The following is a 17,129-nucleotide window of genomic DNA, read 5'->3' as shown; positions in this document are numbered from 1 at the left end:
CGCCTGGGTGGCGCAGTCGGTTGAGCGTCCGACTTCAGCTCAGGTCACGATCTCGCAGTCCGGGAGTTCGAGCCCCGCGTCAGGCTCTGGGCTGATGGCTCGGAGCCTGGAGCCTGTTTCCGATTCTGTGTCTCCCCCTCTCTCTCTGCCCCTCCCCCGTTCATGCTCTGTCTCTCTCTCTGTCCCAAAAATAAATAAACGTTGAAAAAAAAATTTTTTTTTTTAAAAATAAAAAAAAAAATTATTTTAACACCTGGGCTCAACTGGTGAAACTAAGAAAGACTCCAGTAGCATGTTCCTTTTTCTAGAACATTGAGGGCTTTCTGCCTGCCGTCAGTGTGCCAGGTGCTTGCAAGTCTCTAATTTCATGAGGAAGATGGGAAAGCAGCGAATGAACAATATGCCTATGTGGATAAAGAAGTTGAATCTCTGGGGCAGGTGGAAAAGGAGGAAAGATACGCTTCCTGTCCCAAGAGCTCAGTAAATGAAGAAACATCCAGGGGCACCTGGGTGGCTCAGCTGGTTAAACGTCCGACTTCGGCTCAGGTCACGGTCTCACCGTTTGTGGGTTTGAGCCTTGCTTCTGGCTCTGGGCTAACAGCTCAGAGGCTGGAGCCTGCTTTGGATTCTGTGTCTCCGTCTCTCTCTGCCCCTCCCCCACTCGCACTCTGTCTGTCTCTCTCAAAAATAAAGATTAAAAAAAAAAAAAAAAAAGAAGAAGAAACATCCATATTTCTTCCTCCTGTCAGAAAACCAGATGACATAAGCCCTGTTAAATATCATCCCCTCTCTTGCAAACCCAACACAGTGTTGAAACATTTGGGTAGATTCCTAGACACATTTCCTTCGTACAAAAGGGTCCAAACTGGGCACATAAGAGAATGTCATGAAGGAAAACACCTTTGGTTTCAAGATGAAGATACATTCATGAAGCTTTATTGCATCTGTTTCCCTCACCCAAATGAAGTAACCAGTCATTTAAACTTGCAGTTCTTACTTAACATTCTCAAGGTGACAAAAGTTCAGTAAGTCTAGAGGTTAAGTTGTTAAAACCTCAGTTTTTATACAAATAGTGAAGGCGCTTCTTAAGAAAAATTTAACCTTGTAAATGGCACATGGTTCTGATAATTAAAACAGTTGCAAAGAGCATAAAGTGCAGCGGACTTATATGTAAAGGATGCAAACAAAATAGATTCAAGTTATTTCTCAGCAAAATGATACAATATTGAAACTAAAAAAATTCCAGAGTAAACCACAATGATTTAAAGGTAAGAGTTGCAGAAATAAAACAATCTTAGCAGAAAAACATCACATTCTTGACCTTGGATCTGGATACACTAAGTCTGAGCCCTATAGTTCTCCCCCACTGAATGTTTTAGGGGTACCTTGGCCAAAACAGATGTGACCCAGGACCAGGGCTGATTTCACTTGTGCTTCTAGGAGCCCACATGTCCGCATATCCCCACCTACACAGCACTATGGTGGAGGAGCTGGGAAGGGTTTTAATTATTCTCCTATGAATGAGGGTCAACTCTTGATCATCTGCTGGGGGGTGGAGGAGGGTGGTGGTGGTAATACAGAATGGCAGACATTCCTAATACTTTTCACCCTAGGGTCAACAGAACAGAACCTGGTTACAGAGTGGAAGGTTACAGCACTCTAAGACTGTGGATAATGTACCGGCCTGTGGTCTGAGTTCCTCCTTTCCTCCCACTTACTCTTGCCCAGAGCCAGGGCTGGCCCCCCAATCCCAGGCTGCTGTGGAGGCTTTTGTAAGGGAGTGTCTATAGCATAAGATAAGGACTTTTATAACTATAGCAAAGTTAAGGACTTTGACTCCCATTCCCCACTGCCCTGCATCTACAGGACCCTCTGGCTACCACCAGCATTGGCTCTAACTCCAGATTTTACTCCTGGTGAATTTCTGCAGAACTGGCAATTGCGTGTATATGGAGGTGGGGATGGGTGCCCTCTGCACAGACTCGCTCAACCACAGTGGTGCACAGGAGGTAAAGAACAAGCGTGGGGTATACTGGGCTACAAAGGGGGACCTGGAATTCTGGGGATAATCACTCATCTCATCCCAAGCAGCTCAGTCTTTGCTCTGAAATTCGTAACATGCACATTGAGCCAGCAACAACAAAGTCCCAGCTCTGAGTAGCCCTCAGAAAGGCTCCTATGACAACCTTTGATCAGCTCACAAGGGAAATTCAGAGAGAAGGCCGGAGGGGAGCCTTCTCCAGGCTGAGCAGTGATCGTGAAAAAGACCTCGGGACATCGGTAGTGAGTAATCAGGACGAAGAAACCGCCCGGGTCTGGAGCTGCATGCAACTGACCCAGAGAACAGCCTGGTTTGGGGGAATCCCTCTGCCACTGGGGGTAGGGGTCTCCTGAGAGGCAGTCTTATGTCCCATTTCAGAGGGGGCCAGAGCCCTCAGATATTTCTAATAAATTAATCAGGACTCTCACCCAAGAGGTGGAACTCACTCGTCACCCTCATCTACTGTCTAGTCCAACCTGGCTAAAAGGGTGAGGGAAGGTGTTTCACTAATATTTAGATCACTTAAGAAGAATTTTCCTCAAATTCAAGGTGATGGGTACCTCCTCAAGGGGCTAGGATTTTATGTTTTGTTCTTAACCATGGCTGTTTATGACAATCCCAACTTCATACTTCAATGTGCACTTTATCTCATTTCCAAACTTAAAAAAAAACCCAAAAAACAATCATTATGTCATAAGAGTTCAGAGTACATAAAAAAAATATTATTCTAAGAGAATAGACTACAAAGAGAGGCTTTAGTTAATGTTAAAATAGGCAAGGTCATGCTTTCCATATAGCATGTACAGCCAGAGCTGTCTAACACCTTTTTGTTTCTTCGGATAAAAATTACTTAGCTTCAGCATGGGTGTACATTCAAAATGTAAAATGCACTCGTTGTCACAAATTTGTAGAGTTCATGACCGAATTTCCTAAATTAGCTAATACTGTTGGGGGATGGGGAAGAGGACTTTATGTAAACTATCGGTTGCAAACATTCACACAGAGTCATCTGGAAAAAGCCGGGTTTTAAATTTGGACACTTTTTGTAAGTGATCTGGGCTCTGGGCTGAATCCGGGTTCTTCCACTCCTCTTTTCGAGGTGTTATAAGTGGAGCCACAACATCACTATCCTGTCAAGAAAAGAAAAACCAGGAACAAATAAAATCCAGTTTTCATAATTTTGAGGAAATCCTTAGGTACACATATCCTTGTCTTGCAGACAGATTGCTTCTAGACGAATATACTCTTGGGAAACCCCAAATTATATATATGCCCTGTGCTTAGGTCCAATTAGAAACACCGCAGTCCTAAGCAGGTAAGAGCCTTTGTAGAAAAAGCTAACAGACCTATTCTTTTCAAAGATGACCAAAAGCAACACCCTCCCCCATTCTATGACCCTCTCCCTTCATACACTTTCATGAAACACAAACTTGGTTTTTCCAGGAAAGAGGGACTTCACTGGGTCCCTGCTCCTCTCTTGCTTACTCCCCTCTGCAGTAGATGGTCCTGGTCTACAAGAGGCCCAAAAGGGGGAAGGACAGGGGTGTCTAAGTGTCCTACTTCAGCTCAGGTCATGATCTTGCAGTCCATGAGTTTGAGCCCTGCGTCAGGCTCTGTGCTGACAGCTCAGACCCTGGAGCCTGCTTTGGATTCTGTGTCTCCCTCTCTCTCTGCCCCTGCCCCACTCACGCTCTCTCTTGAAAATGAATAAACGATAAAAAAAAATTTTTTTAAGGGGGGGTAAGGGCAATTTATATGTGCAGAACTTGAACTTTTTCCTGCAAAGTTTTAAGTTTGGCCCATCAGCATAGATTCCACTGTAGATTCCATCAGCATAGATTCCATTCCATGAGGAATGACCTCAAAGTGAAGTGACACTATGACTTGAAAGAAATGAGTGTAAGAAGGCCCTCTAAGACCTGACTATCCTAAACTGTTCTTGAACTTGTGCATAGATTCTCTTAGGGTGTATGAGGGTTCAGGAACTCTGAGAGCCTTTACTGCACTAGGAATACAATGTCTGGGTAGAATACATGCTCTTCATTTGCACCTGTGCTCTCAGATCCACTTTTCACCTTTCTGCTGCTCTACTCTATGTAACAGGAGCTGCTTTTTTTTTTTTTTTTAATGCTTATTTATTTTTGAGAGAGAGAGACAGAGCATGAAGGGGGGAGGGCCAGAGACAGAGGGAGCTGTCAGCACAGAGCCTGATGCGGGGCTTGAACTCACAAACCGCGAGATCATGACGTGCGCCAAAGTCAGACACTTAGCCGACTGAGCTACCTTAACAGGAGCTCCTCTTATAAAGTATGTTTCCCAGGTCCCCTGCCTACTGGCTTTTGGTTAGGTTTGGCCAAAGGGGGGCACAGGTGGAAGACTGGAAGGGAGGAGGACAGAGAAGTGAGGGTATTACTCCCCTGAACCCGTGACTCTTCTGTGGTTCTAGCTTCTGCAGGTGGCCCCAAGACCTGGGCTCCCACCTCCACCCCCAGAGGCGGTAGCAGCTTCCTGCTGTTGTCTCACTATCCTCTGCTCATTTAGCTCTGCCAAAGCTTCTGTATCTTGTCTCCGCTATTAAATTTGTCAAACTACTCTGGATCTGACTTGATAGAGCAACTAAAAGCGGCCATTTAATTGCCATGATACTCCTATCTGGAAGATCTTATAGTACAAGGTCAACATTATTTGCCTTCAAATTCATCTCTATTTCTACCAAGGATCCTTATTTCTACCCATTCTAGTTTTGACTCTAGTGAATTTTATAAATACAAACTTGAATGTCACTCTCGTGCTTAAAACACTTCAATGGCTTCCATTGCTCTTGGCCCACAAGACTATGCAAGATCCCATGGACCCCTCCCTGAATGCACTATGTTCTTGATCATCTTCTGGCCTCCCCCCTTCACCCCCCTTACCCAGGTGACTCCTCATCCATCCTTCAGGTCTCACCTTCTAAATCCTTCTTAAAATAAGCTTTTACCAACCAACCAAGTGTGGCTTAAATCCTTCTTCTTTTGGCTCATCTAAGACTCTGTACACACTGTGCCCCACCCCAAAGCACTTACCACACCACTGTAATTGTTATTTACTGGTGCGTCTATTAACAGAGTGTGATCCGTGGAACTATGTCTGTCTTAGATACTGTTCCATCTCTGCCACCTAACATAGGACCTAGCGAAAATCCTCATTCAAGGAATGAATGTATCTAGTTTTAAAGTAGTTATCGCCACATAGCTGAACTTCAATAGCTTTTGGTCTCTCTAATTCTAGTCTCTCCTAGTTCCAATCCATCTGCTGCTGGAGTTTTCTTCCTTAATGTTTATTTATTTTTGAGACAGAGAGAGAGAGAGAGAGAGAGAGAGAGAGAGAGAGTGTGTGTGTGTGTGTGTGTGTGTGTGTGTGTGTGTGTGTGTGAGCAGGAGAGGGGCAGAGAGATGGAGAGAGAGAATCCCAAGCAGACTCCACGGGGTCACCACAGAGCCCACCCCAGGGCCTGAACTCACAAAACATGAGATCATGACTTGAGCTGAAACCAAGAGTCAGATGCTTAACTGACTGAGCCACCCAGGTGCCCCTAAAGATTTTTTAAATTATTTAATTAATTAATTAAAATGTTTATTTTTTTTTGAGAGACAGAAAGAGAGAGTGTGAGCATGCGAGAGGGGTGGGTAGAGAGAGAGGGAGACAGAGAATCCCAAGCAGGCTCCATGCTGTCAGTGCAGAGCCTGACGTGGGGCTCAAGCCCATGAACCTGAGATCATGACCTGAGCCAATATCAAGAGATGGATGCTCAACCGAAAGAACCAGCCAGGCGCCCCTAAAGATTTTATTTTTAAGTAATTTCTACACCCAATGTGGGGCTTGAACTCATGACCAACTGACCAACTGACCAGCTTGAACTCACGCTCCACCAACTGAGCCAGCCGGGCACCCCTAAATGACTATCATTTAAATGAGAACTTTTCAGAGGAAAGTAAGGATCTCTTTAGGTTATTAATTAAAAACAGGAAATTGTGCAAAGTACATGAACAACAAACTACTCACCTGTGGCTTGGTGAAGTTTCTGATTAAGCACCAATGAACAAAGTACTGGTGTGCAGCAAACAAGCTCTTTGCATCAGTTTTCTTGCAGTATACGCGAATTAGCTGCTCTGCAAACCTCTCTGGCAAAAGCTCTGAAACCTTTTCAAAGAACAAAAGATTTCACTGTCATCTTGAATTCACACATTGAAGAGAGCTCAGCTGTTCCTAAGCTTCATTCTTTTTTTTTTTTTTTTTTTAAGATTTTAAGTAAACTGCACCCAACGTGGGGTTTGAACTCATGACCCCAAGATCAAGATTGCACACTCCAGGGGCGCCTGGGTAGCTCAGTCGGTTAAGCATCTGGCTTCGGTTCAGGTCATGATCTCCCAGTTCATGAGTTCGAGCCCTGTGTCAAGCTCTGTACTGACAGCTCAGAGCCTGAAGCCTGTTTCAGATTCTGTGTCTCCCTCTTTCTCTGCCCTCTCCCACTCACACTGTCTCTGTTTCAAAAACAAATAAACATTAAAAACTTAAAAACAAAAAAAAAGAAAAAGGAAAAAAAAAAAAGAGTTGCACACTCCAATGACCGAGCAAATCAGGCACCTCAACCTAAGCTCCATTTTTCATGTTATATTAAAAACACCACATTGTTTTGCTGTCTTATCCCAACTGTCATCCAAAGAAAAGAATTGAAGATAGTTGTCATATTGCAAAATGTCCCACAATTTTATATTATTAAGACTAAAAAAAGTTTGTATTATGTAATTATACGTAGATCAGATTCTCATTAGAAGATATGCAAATAAACACATTTAACTTACATGATGTCAACCATACACACTCCTTTCCCATCAGACTTATAACCTAGCCACCAAACCAAAAACAGTGCTTTCATCTATGTTTAGCTAACAGGAAAAACTGGCTGTTAAGATGATTTACACAAAAATCAGATATACTTTAATTTCAAAACTAATTTTTTTTTACTGTATACATTGACTTTAGGACCTAACCTGCATGTAAAATGCAGATTTATCATAAATTTGCCAAATGCCACTATAGTGTATTTATTTTGCCCAAGTAGTTACCTGATCTTTAGTAATCCTGACTGCTTTGCTGAGGTCACTCTTACAATAGAAGCGAACATGATCAATAGGATTCTTGTCTTCCATTCCATAATCCATGTTGATAACCTTAATAAAAGGAATACATTAGTAATCACTCACAGAACAATGAGAATTGAATCCAAGGTTGTAGGAGCGTCACAAAAAACGAAGCAGAGCTCTCTGGAGGTTCAGAAGTAAGAGCACTAATAAGGTAGCTCATAGTGGAATGAAAATAGCTCTGGTGCATGTGCCGTAGGGATGTGGTCTTGAAATCTGAGTGGGGTGGGGAAGATATTTGTGTTTTCAACATAAGGGGGGTATAAAGTCTGTACCCACTATGTGATAGCCACTATGGTACTACAGATTCAAGGAAACTCGATACAATCCCAACCCCACAGCACCATGTGGCCTAGACTGAGGTTGAACAAATGATTATAAATGTAATTATTGGGGCACCTGGGTGACTCAGTCGGTTAAGCCTCTGACTTTGACTCAGGTCATGATCTCAGTTCATGGGTTTGAGCCCAGCGTCAAGGTGTGCTGACAGCTCAGAGCCTGAAGCCTGCTTCAGATTCAGTGTCTCCCTCTCTCTCTCTGCCTCTCACGCACACGCGCTCCCTCTCTCTCTCAAAAATAAACATTAAAAAAAACTTTTTTAAGTAATTATCAAACTACATTTGTTACAAGAGCTACCAAGGAAAAGCAAAGGGTGCTGTCAAACTTTGTAACTGGGGAGCCTTGTGGTCTGGGGCTTTGGGGAATGACTAGCAGTGTTTCCTGGGAAAGTCACAGGAATGAACCAGGTCTAGGTAGAAAAGAAAAGAATTCCAGGCAGAAGAAAAAGCTCTGAGGCAGACAGGACTGAAACGGTGAGCTGGGTTAAGTAACATTGAAGTCACTGTTGATCTTGGAAGAATAGTTCTAGTATGGTGATGGCGACACACAAAATGTTTAGGAGTAAATGAGGAGTAAAAAAGAGAAGACAGGGCGGGTGCCTGGGGGGCTCAGTCGGTTAAGCATCCGACTTTGGCTCAGGTCAGGACCTCGCGGTTCATGAGTTCGAGCACCGAGTCGGGCTCTGTGCTGATGGCTTGGAGCCTGGAGCCGGCTTCAGATTCTGTATCTACCAACCTCCACTTGCCCCCCTGCCCCGCTCCTCCCTGTGCTCACTCTGTCTCTCTCAAAAATAATACATAAATGTTAAAAAAATTAAAAAAAAAAAAAAGAGAAGACAACTCCTAGAAGCTTGGCTGTTAAAAAGATGCAAGAAAGAAGAATATGGAGAGGAATATGGTACCTGGGAAAGGTAAAAGGGGGGTACTTTTCAAGGAGTTTGACAGGGGTGAAGGTGCGGTTTGTTTGTGTTTTAAGTTTGTTTATTATTTGAGAGACGTGTAGGCACACACAAGTTGGGGAGGGGCACAGAAAAAAGGAGAGAAAGAGAGAATCCCAAGCAGGCTCAATGCAGAGCCCAACGTGGGGCTTGATCCCACAAACCATGAGATCATGACCTGAGCTGAAATCAAGAGTTGGACGCTCAACTGACTGAGCCACCCAGGTGCCCCTGTTTGTTGTTTTCTCAAGATGAAAGTCTGTTTAACTGCTGATGGGAAAGTCAAAGAGACAGGAAAGAATGGATACTGTAAGGCTCCACAGAAGCGCTAAGACGAATGGCTCTATTGCCCAATGTGGCAGTCACTAGTCATAGGTGGATTTTTAATTTAAAGTCATCAACATTAAATACAATAAAAAATTTAGTTACTTAGTTGAGGTAGTCATGTTTCAAGTGCTGAACCTGTGGCTAGTGGCTACCAAAATGGACCACACAGTTATAGCCCGACACAGGGTTTGAACCCACGAACCGCGAAATCTTGACCTGAGCCTAAGTTGGATGCTTAACCAACTGAGCCACTGAGGCGCCCCTTTCCAAACTTTCTTTAATGAACATGTGCTGCTTTTATAATGGAAGTAGGGAGGCTTTATCTTAAAAAAAAAAAAATCTTTACTTAGTATATTTTTGGGCTAACTACTTACATCCACTATGAAGTCTTCAGCCTTTAGTTCAGTTTCTATCAAGATGTCCTTAGGTTTAGAATTAGCGAGATCTTCTGGAAGGCTTTTATAATTTTCCTAGAAAAGACAAGACTCCTTACATTAGAGCCCCTGTTTTTCATCATTAGTGTTTATGCCACAAAAGGTTCCCTCTCTAAAAATGGCACTTTACTAGAAAGAGTGGGTAGAGATACCCCTAACAAATACAGAGCTTCTAGCTTATGCCATCCTTCAAACACATCACAATAGAGTGATTCTCATAACAAAACTTCCACATTAAAAAAAAAAAATGTGGCATTGACTTAATAGGAGGAAAGTGTTATGAGGCAGGGTGTGGTAATCAGTGTGGCTCATGTTACTGGCTTTCCGGCAAACAGAAAAACCTTCCATCAGCAGGAGATGAAAACAGATATGGATATCTGGCATGCACCATCTGGGAGAACCTGATATAATATGAAAGAAGAAATTAGTAAACAGCAGGTCCTTCGCTTCTCAGTGAAGCCCATGCAGATACCTTATTTTGAGGCCCCATTCATTTTCTTGCCTTTAGATCTAGCCAAAATTTGGGGCACCCCCTCTCACTTCTGGGATGAGAGAATAAAGGTTTAGACTAAGACAGACTTGGGTTCAAATCCTAGCTCACTAACTGTGCTTCTGTAGGCAAGTTGTTTAATCTCTCCCAAGCTTCAGTTCCTTCATCTACAGGACCAAAGAACATGTTATTGATGAGATTAAGTGAAAATGAACATAGAGGGCTTAGAACAGAGTCATGATATTGTGATGGGTTAATGGCTTCCTTTTGGAGGTTTCCTCTCTTGGAAGAGAGACATCTTTCACCATTAACAACTCAACTTACCTTTTCAATTTTTGTTGTTCCTTTTGGTTTAGTCTCACCCACATACTTGTATAGATTACGGCATTCAATTTTTTTTAAAATCTCTCGTGCTGCATTCAGTTTGGGATCAGAAGAATATAAAATCTCCAGGAAAATGTTATCTGCCAATTTGATAAAATTTCAGGTATGTTAAGATGGGGACAAAAAAGGTTTAAAGACTCATACACCGCTGTACTTCTGAAAGGATTTTAAGTGGACATTTACAAATGTAAGCACAGTATAACATTCAATGTCTTGGATTTGCTTTAAGATAATCTAGTGCATGGGAAAGGGCATATAGAGATGGCTTAAGGTTGGGTGATGGGTAAATAGGGGTGTATTAATTTGTTGTTGTGCTTTATTTTCTTAAAGAGAATGATACTTAAGTAATTATAAAGTTATGTCTGAAATCTACTTCAAAAACAGACCAGTATTTTATGGGAGTGGGTGGATGGAGGGGATGAAGCAAAATTGCCATGTTAGTAATTGTTGCAGTCAAGTGATGGGTACATGGAATTTTGTATGTTTCATAATAAAAAGTTTTTTAAAGTTCCATGATGAAAGTAGAAGGTAGTTGTTTTTAAGATTTTATTTTATTTTTTAAGATTTTTTTTTTAAGTTTATTTATTTTGAGGGGCACCTGGGTGGCTTAGTCGGTTAAGCCTTCAACTTCGGCTCAGGTCATGATCTCCCAGTTTGTGAGTTCGAGCCCCACATCAGGCTGTGTGCTGACAGCTCAGAGCCTGGAGCTTGATTCTGTGTCTCCCTCTCTCTCTGCACCTTCCCTACTCATGCTCTGTTTCTCTCTCTCTCTCAAAAATAAATAAACATTAAAAAAATTGTTTTTAAATAAAAAATAAATTTAACATTCTATTATTCCAATTTAATTAAGATATTTTGGGGTAGAGGGCTTGCACTGGAAGGGAGGGAAGGGATAAGGTCCACTTATTTCCTAGGAATATTAAGGGAAAAAGACTAAAGTAAGAAAACGGTTCCCTAAGGCAGTGGTCATATGACATTTGCTATGTTTAAGACAGCCAACATCTAGGTAAGCTGAAACATTTATAGGCATTTTTATTTTATTTTAAAGTTTATTTTTTTTGAGAGAGACAGTATGAGCAGAGGAGGGTCAGAGAAAGGGAGAGAGAGAATCCCCAAGCAAGCAGGCTCTGGGCTATCAGTGCAGAGCCCAACTTGGAGCTCAATCCCAAGAACTGTAAGATCACGACCCGAGCTGAAATCAAGAGTTGGATGCTTAACCAGCTGAGCCACTGAGGCACCCCATAGGAATTTTTATAGGAATTTATAAGTAGGAATTTAGGAAGTAGAGAGGACAAATTATGACATATTCATAAAAGGAACTACTACTCGACAATAAAAAGGAATAAACTACTGATGCATGCAATCTAGATGAATCTCAGACATATAACACTAGGTAAAAGGAGCCCTACAGAGATGAGTACACCTGCCTGATTGCATTTATGTAAAAGTCTAGAACAGGGCGCCAGGCTGGCTCAGTTGGAAGAGCATGCGACTCTTTTTTTTTTTTTTTTTAATGTTTATTTAGTTTTTTGAGAGAGACAGAGTGTGAGCCAGGGGAGGGGCAGAGAGAGAAGGAGACACAGAATCTGAAACAGGCTCAGCTCAGAGCCTGACACGGGGCTCAAACTCACAAACTGTGAGATCACGACCTGAGCTGAAGTTGGACGCTCAACCGACTGAGCTACCCAGGTGCCCTGAGGATGTGACTCTTGATCGCAGGGTCATGAGTTTGAGCCCCATGTTGGGTGTAGAGATTACTAAAAATCAACAAACTTAAAAAAAAGTCTAGAACAGGCAAATAGTGGTTGTTTCTAGGTGTGGTGAGGGCAAGAACTGACTGGGATGAAGCATGAGGGAATTTCCTAAGGAGAAGATAATGTTCTGTATCTTGCATGTGTCAAAACATTAGCAAATGTACATAAAATGTGTGCATTTATACGAATTGTGTGTGCATTTTACATCAGAAGAAAAAAATCTATAAATTATTGTTGAACTTTAATCTTCATGCTAAAGGAGTTAGGGTAAAATGTACTGATCACTGCAATTTACTTAAAAATGCATCAAAACTGGGATGTCTGGGTGGTTCAGTCAGTCCGACTCTTGATTTCAGCTCAGGTCATGATCCCAGGGTCATGGGATTGATGCTCACATTGGGCTCTGCGCTGATCATGGAGCCTGCTTAAGATTCTTTCTTTCTCTCTCTCTCTCTCTCTCTCCGCCCCTCTTCCCAGCTCATACTCTCTCAAAAAGAAAAGAAAAGAAAAGAAAAGAAAAGAAAAGAAAAGAGAAAAAAAAAGGAAGAAAATGCATCAAAATTCAGATGGGTTAACGGACAGGATGGTAAGTGACAGACAAGTCATAGAGCAAGTTCAGTAAATGCTAGAACAGTACCGGTGTGGTGAGTGTATAAGTGTTCACTGTAAAATTCTTCCAACATTGCTGCAGGTTTCAACACTTCCCAGTAACATGTGGAAAAACATTCTTAAAAATTAAAAAACAGGGGCACCTTGGTGGTTCAGTCGGTTAAGCGTCCGATTTTGGCTCAGGTCATGATCTCGCAGGTCATGATCTCGCAGTTCATGAGTTCGAGCCCCACATCAGGCTCTCTGCTGTCAGCATGGAGCCCACTTCAGATCCTCTGTTCCTTCTCTGCCCCTCCCCAGCTGTGCTTGCTCTCTCTCTCTCTCATAAATAAAATAAACATTAAAAAAATTAAAAAACAAGAAGTGGAGACTTTTAGATAAAGTGAGTTGACTTTTGGAAAAGCAGCCAAGGTAAGGAAGGCTCACATGGTCCTATTCCTTCCAGGTTATGTAGTTAAGGCCAGTAAAGATTTTATGACTGCTCAAAATAATATGCAAGAAAGATAAGATTCTGGGTCTCAAATGATGAAAGCTGGAAAATCCATATGCTTATTCTACCATACTCTTGGCAGATAAAGCACAAAAATGTGACCTAACATTTTGTATAGGATTTTTGACATTAATACAATATCCAAGGGTATAACCAGTGGACTCATCTCATTGAACAGGGTAAAAGCTAGTTTGGGTATTATAGAACCTTCAGAGTGAGAGAGAGCTATGTATAGTCATGTAGTAAAACCACATTAGGGGGCGCCTGGGTGGCTCAGTTGATTAAGTATCATCACTGCTGTCAGTGTGGAGCCCGCTTTGGATCCTCTGTCTCCCACCCCCCTCAAAAATAAATAAACCTAAAAAAAAAAAAAAAAAAAAAAAAGACCAGGGGCTCCTGGGTGGCTGGGTAAAGCACCCGGCTTCAGCTCAGGTCATGATCTTGCAGTTTGTGGGTTCAAGCCCTGCATCAGGCTCTGTGCTGACAGCTCAGAGCTTGGAGCCTGCTTCGGAATCTGTCTCTCTCTCTCTCTCTCTCTCTCTCTCTCTCTCTGTTTCCTCTCTGCTTGTACTCTCTCTCTCAAAAATAAATAAATGTTAAAAAAATTAAAAAAACAAAGATCACATTAAACTGTATACTTTATGGTTTGTCACTTAACCCAAAAGTGTGTAAAATCCTGAATTCATTTCTTTTCATCAAAAGAAAGTTGAAATGTAATATAATGTTACAGGATAAATTGTTAGAACTAGCTTCTGATGATGAAGACTGAAGATTTTTTTTTTTAACGTTTATTTTTGAGAGACAGAGACAGAGTGCGAGCAGGAGAGGGGCAAAGAGAGAGGGAGACACAGAATCCGAAGCAGGCTCCAGGCTCTGAGCTGTCAGCACAGAGCCCCATGTGGGGCTCGAACTCACGGACCACGAGATCGTGACCTGGCTGAAGTCGGACGCTTAACCGACTGCGCCACCCAGGCGCCCCAAGATGACTTTTTAAATAGAGCATCACCTGCTTTGTTATGAACAAAAGTTAAAATATCCCCAGCTTGCTCAAACTGTTATGTAATCTCTTCTTCCATTCCTATCAACATAACAATGGGAGACTAGTATCTGCTATGATGTTTTTAAAACAAAACACAGAAACAATTTAGATACACATCATCCCTTGTGAGTGAAAGTGTCATCAATCCAATCTAGATTAATTAACCAGTAGGAAAATCACTTATTACATTATAAACTTTAAATATTGTTGTACACAACGTTCTGAGTGTGCACAAAGATATGTAATATGAGGAATCACTATTTAACTTCTAATTTTTGATTTACTTATGTTTGAAAAGTGACTAAAATATTCTAAGTCTAAAAGGGACTCTATATCACCTACATGTCTATTTTTAAAGAATAGTATATATTCTATAATACACTATAGTACACTATAATACATATAGTTTTTATTATTTAAATTTTTGTTTCTTTTGGTCATAGTTACTGAAATGTATGTTAAGTCTGTTAAACTCAATATGAAATATTTGGGCTCATATTTTGTATGTCCTGCCCACCCCCATATCATTCTCCTAGTAATCCATTTTCATTGTTTTACAAGGGTATCAATCTGCGAGTTGCTTGGCATGGAGAATGTTGGTTCTTCAAGACAGTTTCAGAGGCACCGGTGTGAGTCTTGTTCTGCAGACAGAACCCAGCAGTAGCATCACACACAGGAAGCTCATGGAAAGTGATCTCGGCTGCCTTAGCCCACTCAGCTTGGATTATTTTTGCTCATTTAAAAAACCTTCAGCCTTTCCACCGATTCTCTACAAGCTATGTGACTGCTTTCTAACTTTCTTTTTATTTAAATGATTTTTTTTCCACATTTATTTATTTTTGGGACAGAGAGAGACAGAGCATGAACGGGGGAGGGGCAGAGAGAGAGGGAGACACAGAATCGGAAACAGGCTCCAGGCTCTGAGCCATCAGCCCAGAGCCTGATGCGGGGCTCGAACTCCCGGACCTCGAGATCGTGACCTGGCTGAAGTCGGACGCTTAACCGACTGCGCCACCAGGCGCCCCTCTAACTTTCTTTTTAAACAGAGTCAGTTTCATGATCCGCCACGAACTCCAACTTTTGTGGTGTACTTTTGCTTTGCTCATCTTTATGGCTCAGTCAGCACTTTCCCACATTAAAGAACCAGCTGCAACACCTTCACCTCTCCCTCTCACCCTAAGCTGCAGGTTTTGCTTGTGTTGAAACGTGGCAAAATGCTCTTGGTATTCTGTGTTTTATAACAAAAGTAACGTTAAAAGCAAGTCAGTTTTTTAGTCTGGTATCAGTCCAGCCGTATTTTAAGTTAAATAACAGTGAATATTGGGTACTTAAGTGCCAAGTACTACATACCAGGTGTTATGCCTCATTTAAATACTATAAAAAAACTATATGCTGGGTATCAATAGCCCAATTTATAGATGAGGAAACTAAGGTTCGAGAGGTTAAATGATTTTATCAAGGTGATACAGTTAGTACCAAGCAGACAAAACTCAAGTCCAAAAGTATACAATCACTAGAGAAGCTAAATATATTGGTATGTTTGGAAAAGAACACATCTGCAATCCAGGCACAGCTTACACTTTATCTGAGATGGACTTCCTGTGTTACCGTCTAGCTCTTACCTGTGAGCTTAGTGAAGGCATCCATGTCATCAATTGCCGTAGAAATGTGATACTTTTTTCCTTCAGCACCTACAATTTCTATGTAGGGGTCTGCTTTGAGGAAAGCATCTGTAATCCTAAAGATCATTTCATAAAAATGTATGCTTATGAGAAAATTTGAATATTTGCTTAATGCCATGCTTAAAGTTAAGGAAACCTTTCTACTTCAGAGAAGTAAAACCCTGAGACACGATATTCTAAAGACAACTGTTTTTTTTTTTTTTAAACAAACAGATACAAAAAGACAACTGTTTTTTGATCATACATAAATACATAAATAAGTGCATGGGGATTCATCAGCTACCATGTTTACTGTGATCCAAGCATTATGGTAGGGCTTTAGATACATTATCTTATTTAATCTTTCCAACAAGAAGATAGATGTAATCAGCCTCAATTTTACTGATGCAGAAATTAAGTAATTTTCATTTAATCAAGTTAGGAAGAAGCCATACCAGGGTTTGAAACTAGCTGAATTAAAAACAAATAAAAACTTCTTATCAAAGTAACAACCATACAAATAGATGAATGTGTTCTAACTAGTCTGCTCATGTCAATTTAAAACTATTTAGAGATATGGAATTAACTCACATCCTACTTCTGAGAATTCCTCATGGGTCTTTGAGTCACACAGAGATGTATGGCTATACTTCTATCTGTACTTGGCTGAACTTTTCTGCTATGGTTCTCACTGGGCCAGGGAGAAGAGGTCAAATTCCTGTTGGTCTTACTATCTGCTACTAATTTTGACAAATAATTGACAGGGTAAGGACGGGCGTTAATCTTAATTCTTGAAATTAATTTGTCATTAACTTCAGAATGTCAATTATTCACGTCCCATCTGTCACCTTGATGACTAGTATCCGGCACATAAGTAACTACCTGTGAGGAGGTCTAAGGCATGCTGACATTGCCTCTTCATGTCTCGCTGAAGCCAACTCTTCCACGCTTCATCTATCCCCTTTATCTATTCTCCTCCTCTTCCTCCAAATAAGTTTTTACTTCATGCTCGTTTTTGTTGTGTTTAAGGGAACCATTTTAGATTTATTCACCTAAAATTTACTTGAATTCCTAGAAATCTCAACTTGACCCAAGAATGATACTCCAGCAAAGCATCATGAAGAAATTTTACAGGGAAATAGCACTAGAATTTCTTACATTGTATCAATGATGTTGCCAACTTTGTGTTGATAAGCTCTGCGGTGCAAAGAGGTACGGGTATGGAACATGTCATACAGATTCCCAACCTCCTGCAGAAAAACATGAAATAAATATTAATGTAGGTTCAGGTTATGTTACCCTTGTTAGTAGATAAGTCCAGAGGACAAGGAAAAGGGATGGTGACAGATGGACAAGAAGGCTATGCATAAGAACTACCTCATTAAAATCCCTGAGCCCACCCATTAAAAAATACAAGGTAGTTTGCAACTTTTGGTTTGCA

General features: G+C 41.3%; 1 protein-coding gene across 3 annotated transcripts in view; it reads right to left on the bottom strand.

Moving 5' to 3' along the window:
• SAMHD1 (SAM and HD domain containing deoxynucleoside triphosphate triphosphohydrolase 1) overlaps window positions 1–17,129 on the bottom strand; it is a 56,126-nt gene that overhangs the window by 7,984 nt on the left and 31,013 nt on the right. For 2 of the 3 annotated variants that reach the window (XR_005782027.1, XM_040447115.1), the window contains exons 10-15: window positions 16,847–16,938; window positions 15,650–15,765; window positions 10,076–10,215; window positions 9,202–9,297; window positions 7,150–7,254; window positions 6,086–6,223 (exon numbers count right to left, since the gene is read on the bottom strand). Coding sequence is in view for 2 of the 3 variants with exons in the window: in XM_040447115.1 (XP_040303049.1) it covers window positions 6,086–6,223; window positions 7,150–7,254; window positions 9,202–9,297; window positions 10,076–10,215; window positions 15,650–15,765; window positions 16,847–16,938 (687 nt within the window). In the remaining variant the exon portion in view is untranslated. Of the gene's footprint in view, window positions 1–2,741; window positions 3,172–6,085; window positions 6,224–7,149; window positions 7,255–9,201; window positions 9,298–10,075; window positions 10,216–15,649; window positions 15,766–16,846; window positions 16,939–17,129 lie in introns of those variants that run through there. The other variant, XM_040447113.1, reaches the window with a different exon arrangement.

This window comes from Herpailurus yagouaroundi, unplaced genomic scaffold, assembly GCF_014898765.1.
Source record: "Herpailurus yagouaroundi ecotype Mexico unplaced genomic scaffold, PumYag 196, whole genome shotgun sequence".
Lineage (NCBI taxonomy): Eukaryota > Metazoa > Chordata > Mammalia > Carnivora > Felidae > Herpailurus > Herpailurus yagouaroundi.
The sequence above is the reverse complement of the archived record's forward strand: the minus strand, read 5'-3'. Positions and strand labels throughout refer to the sequence as shown.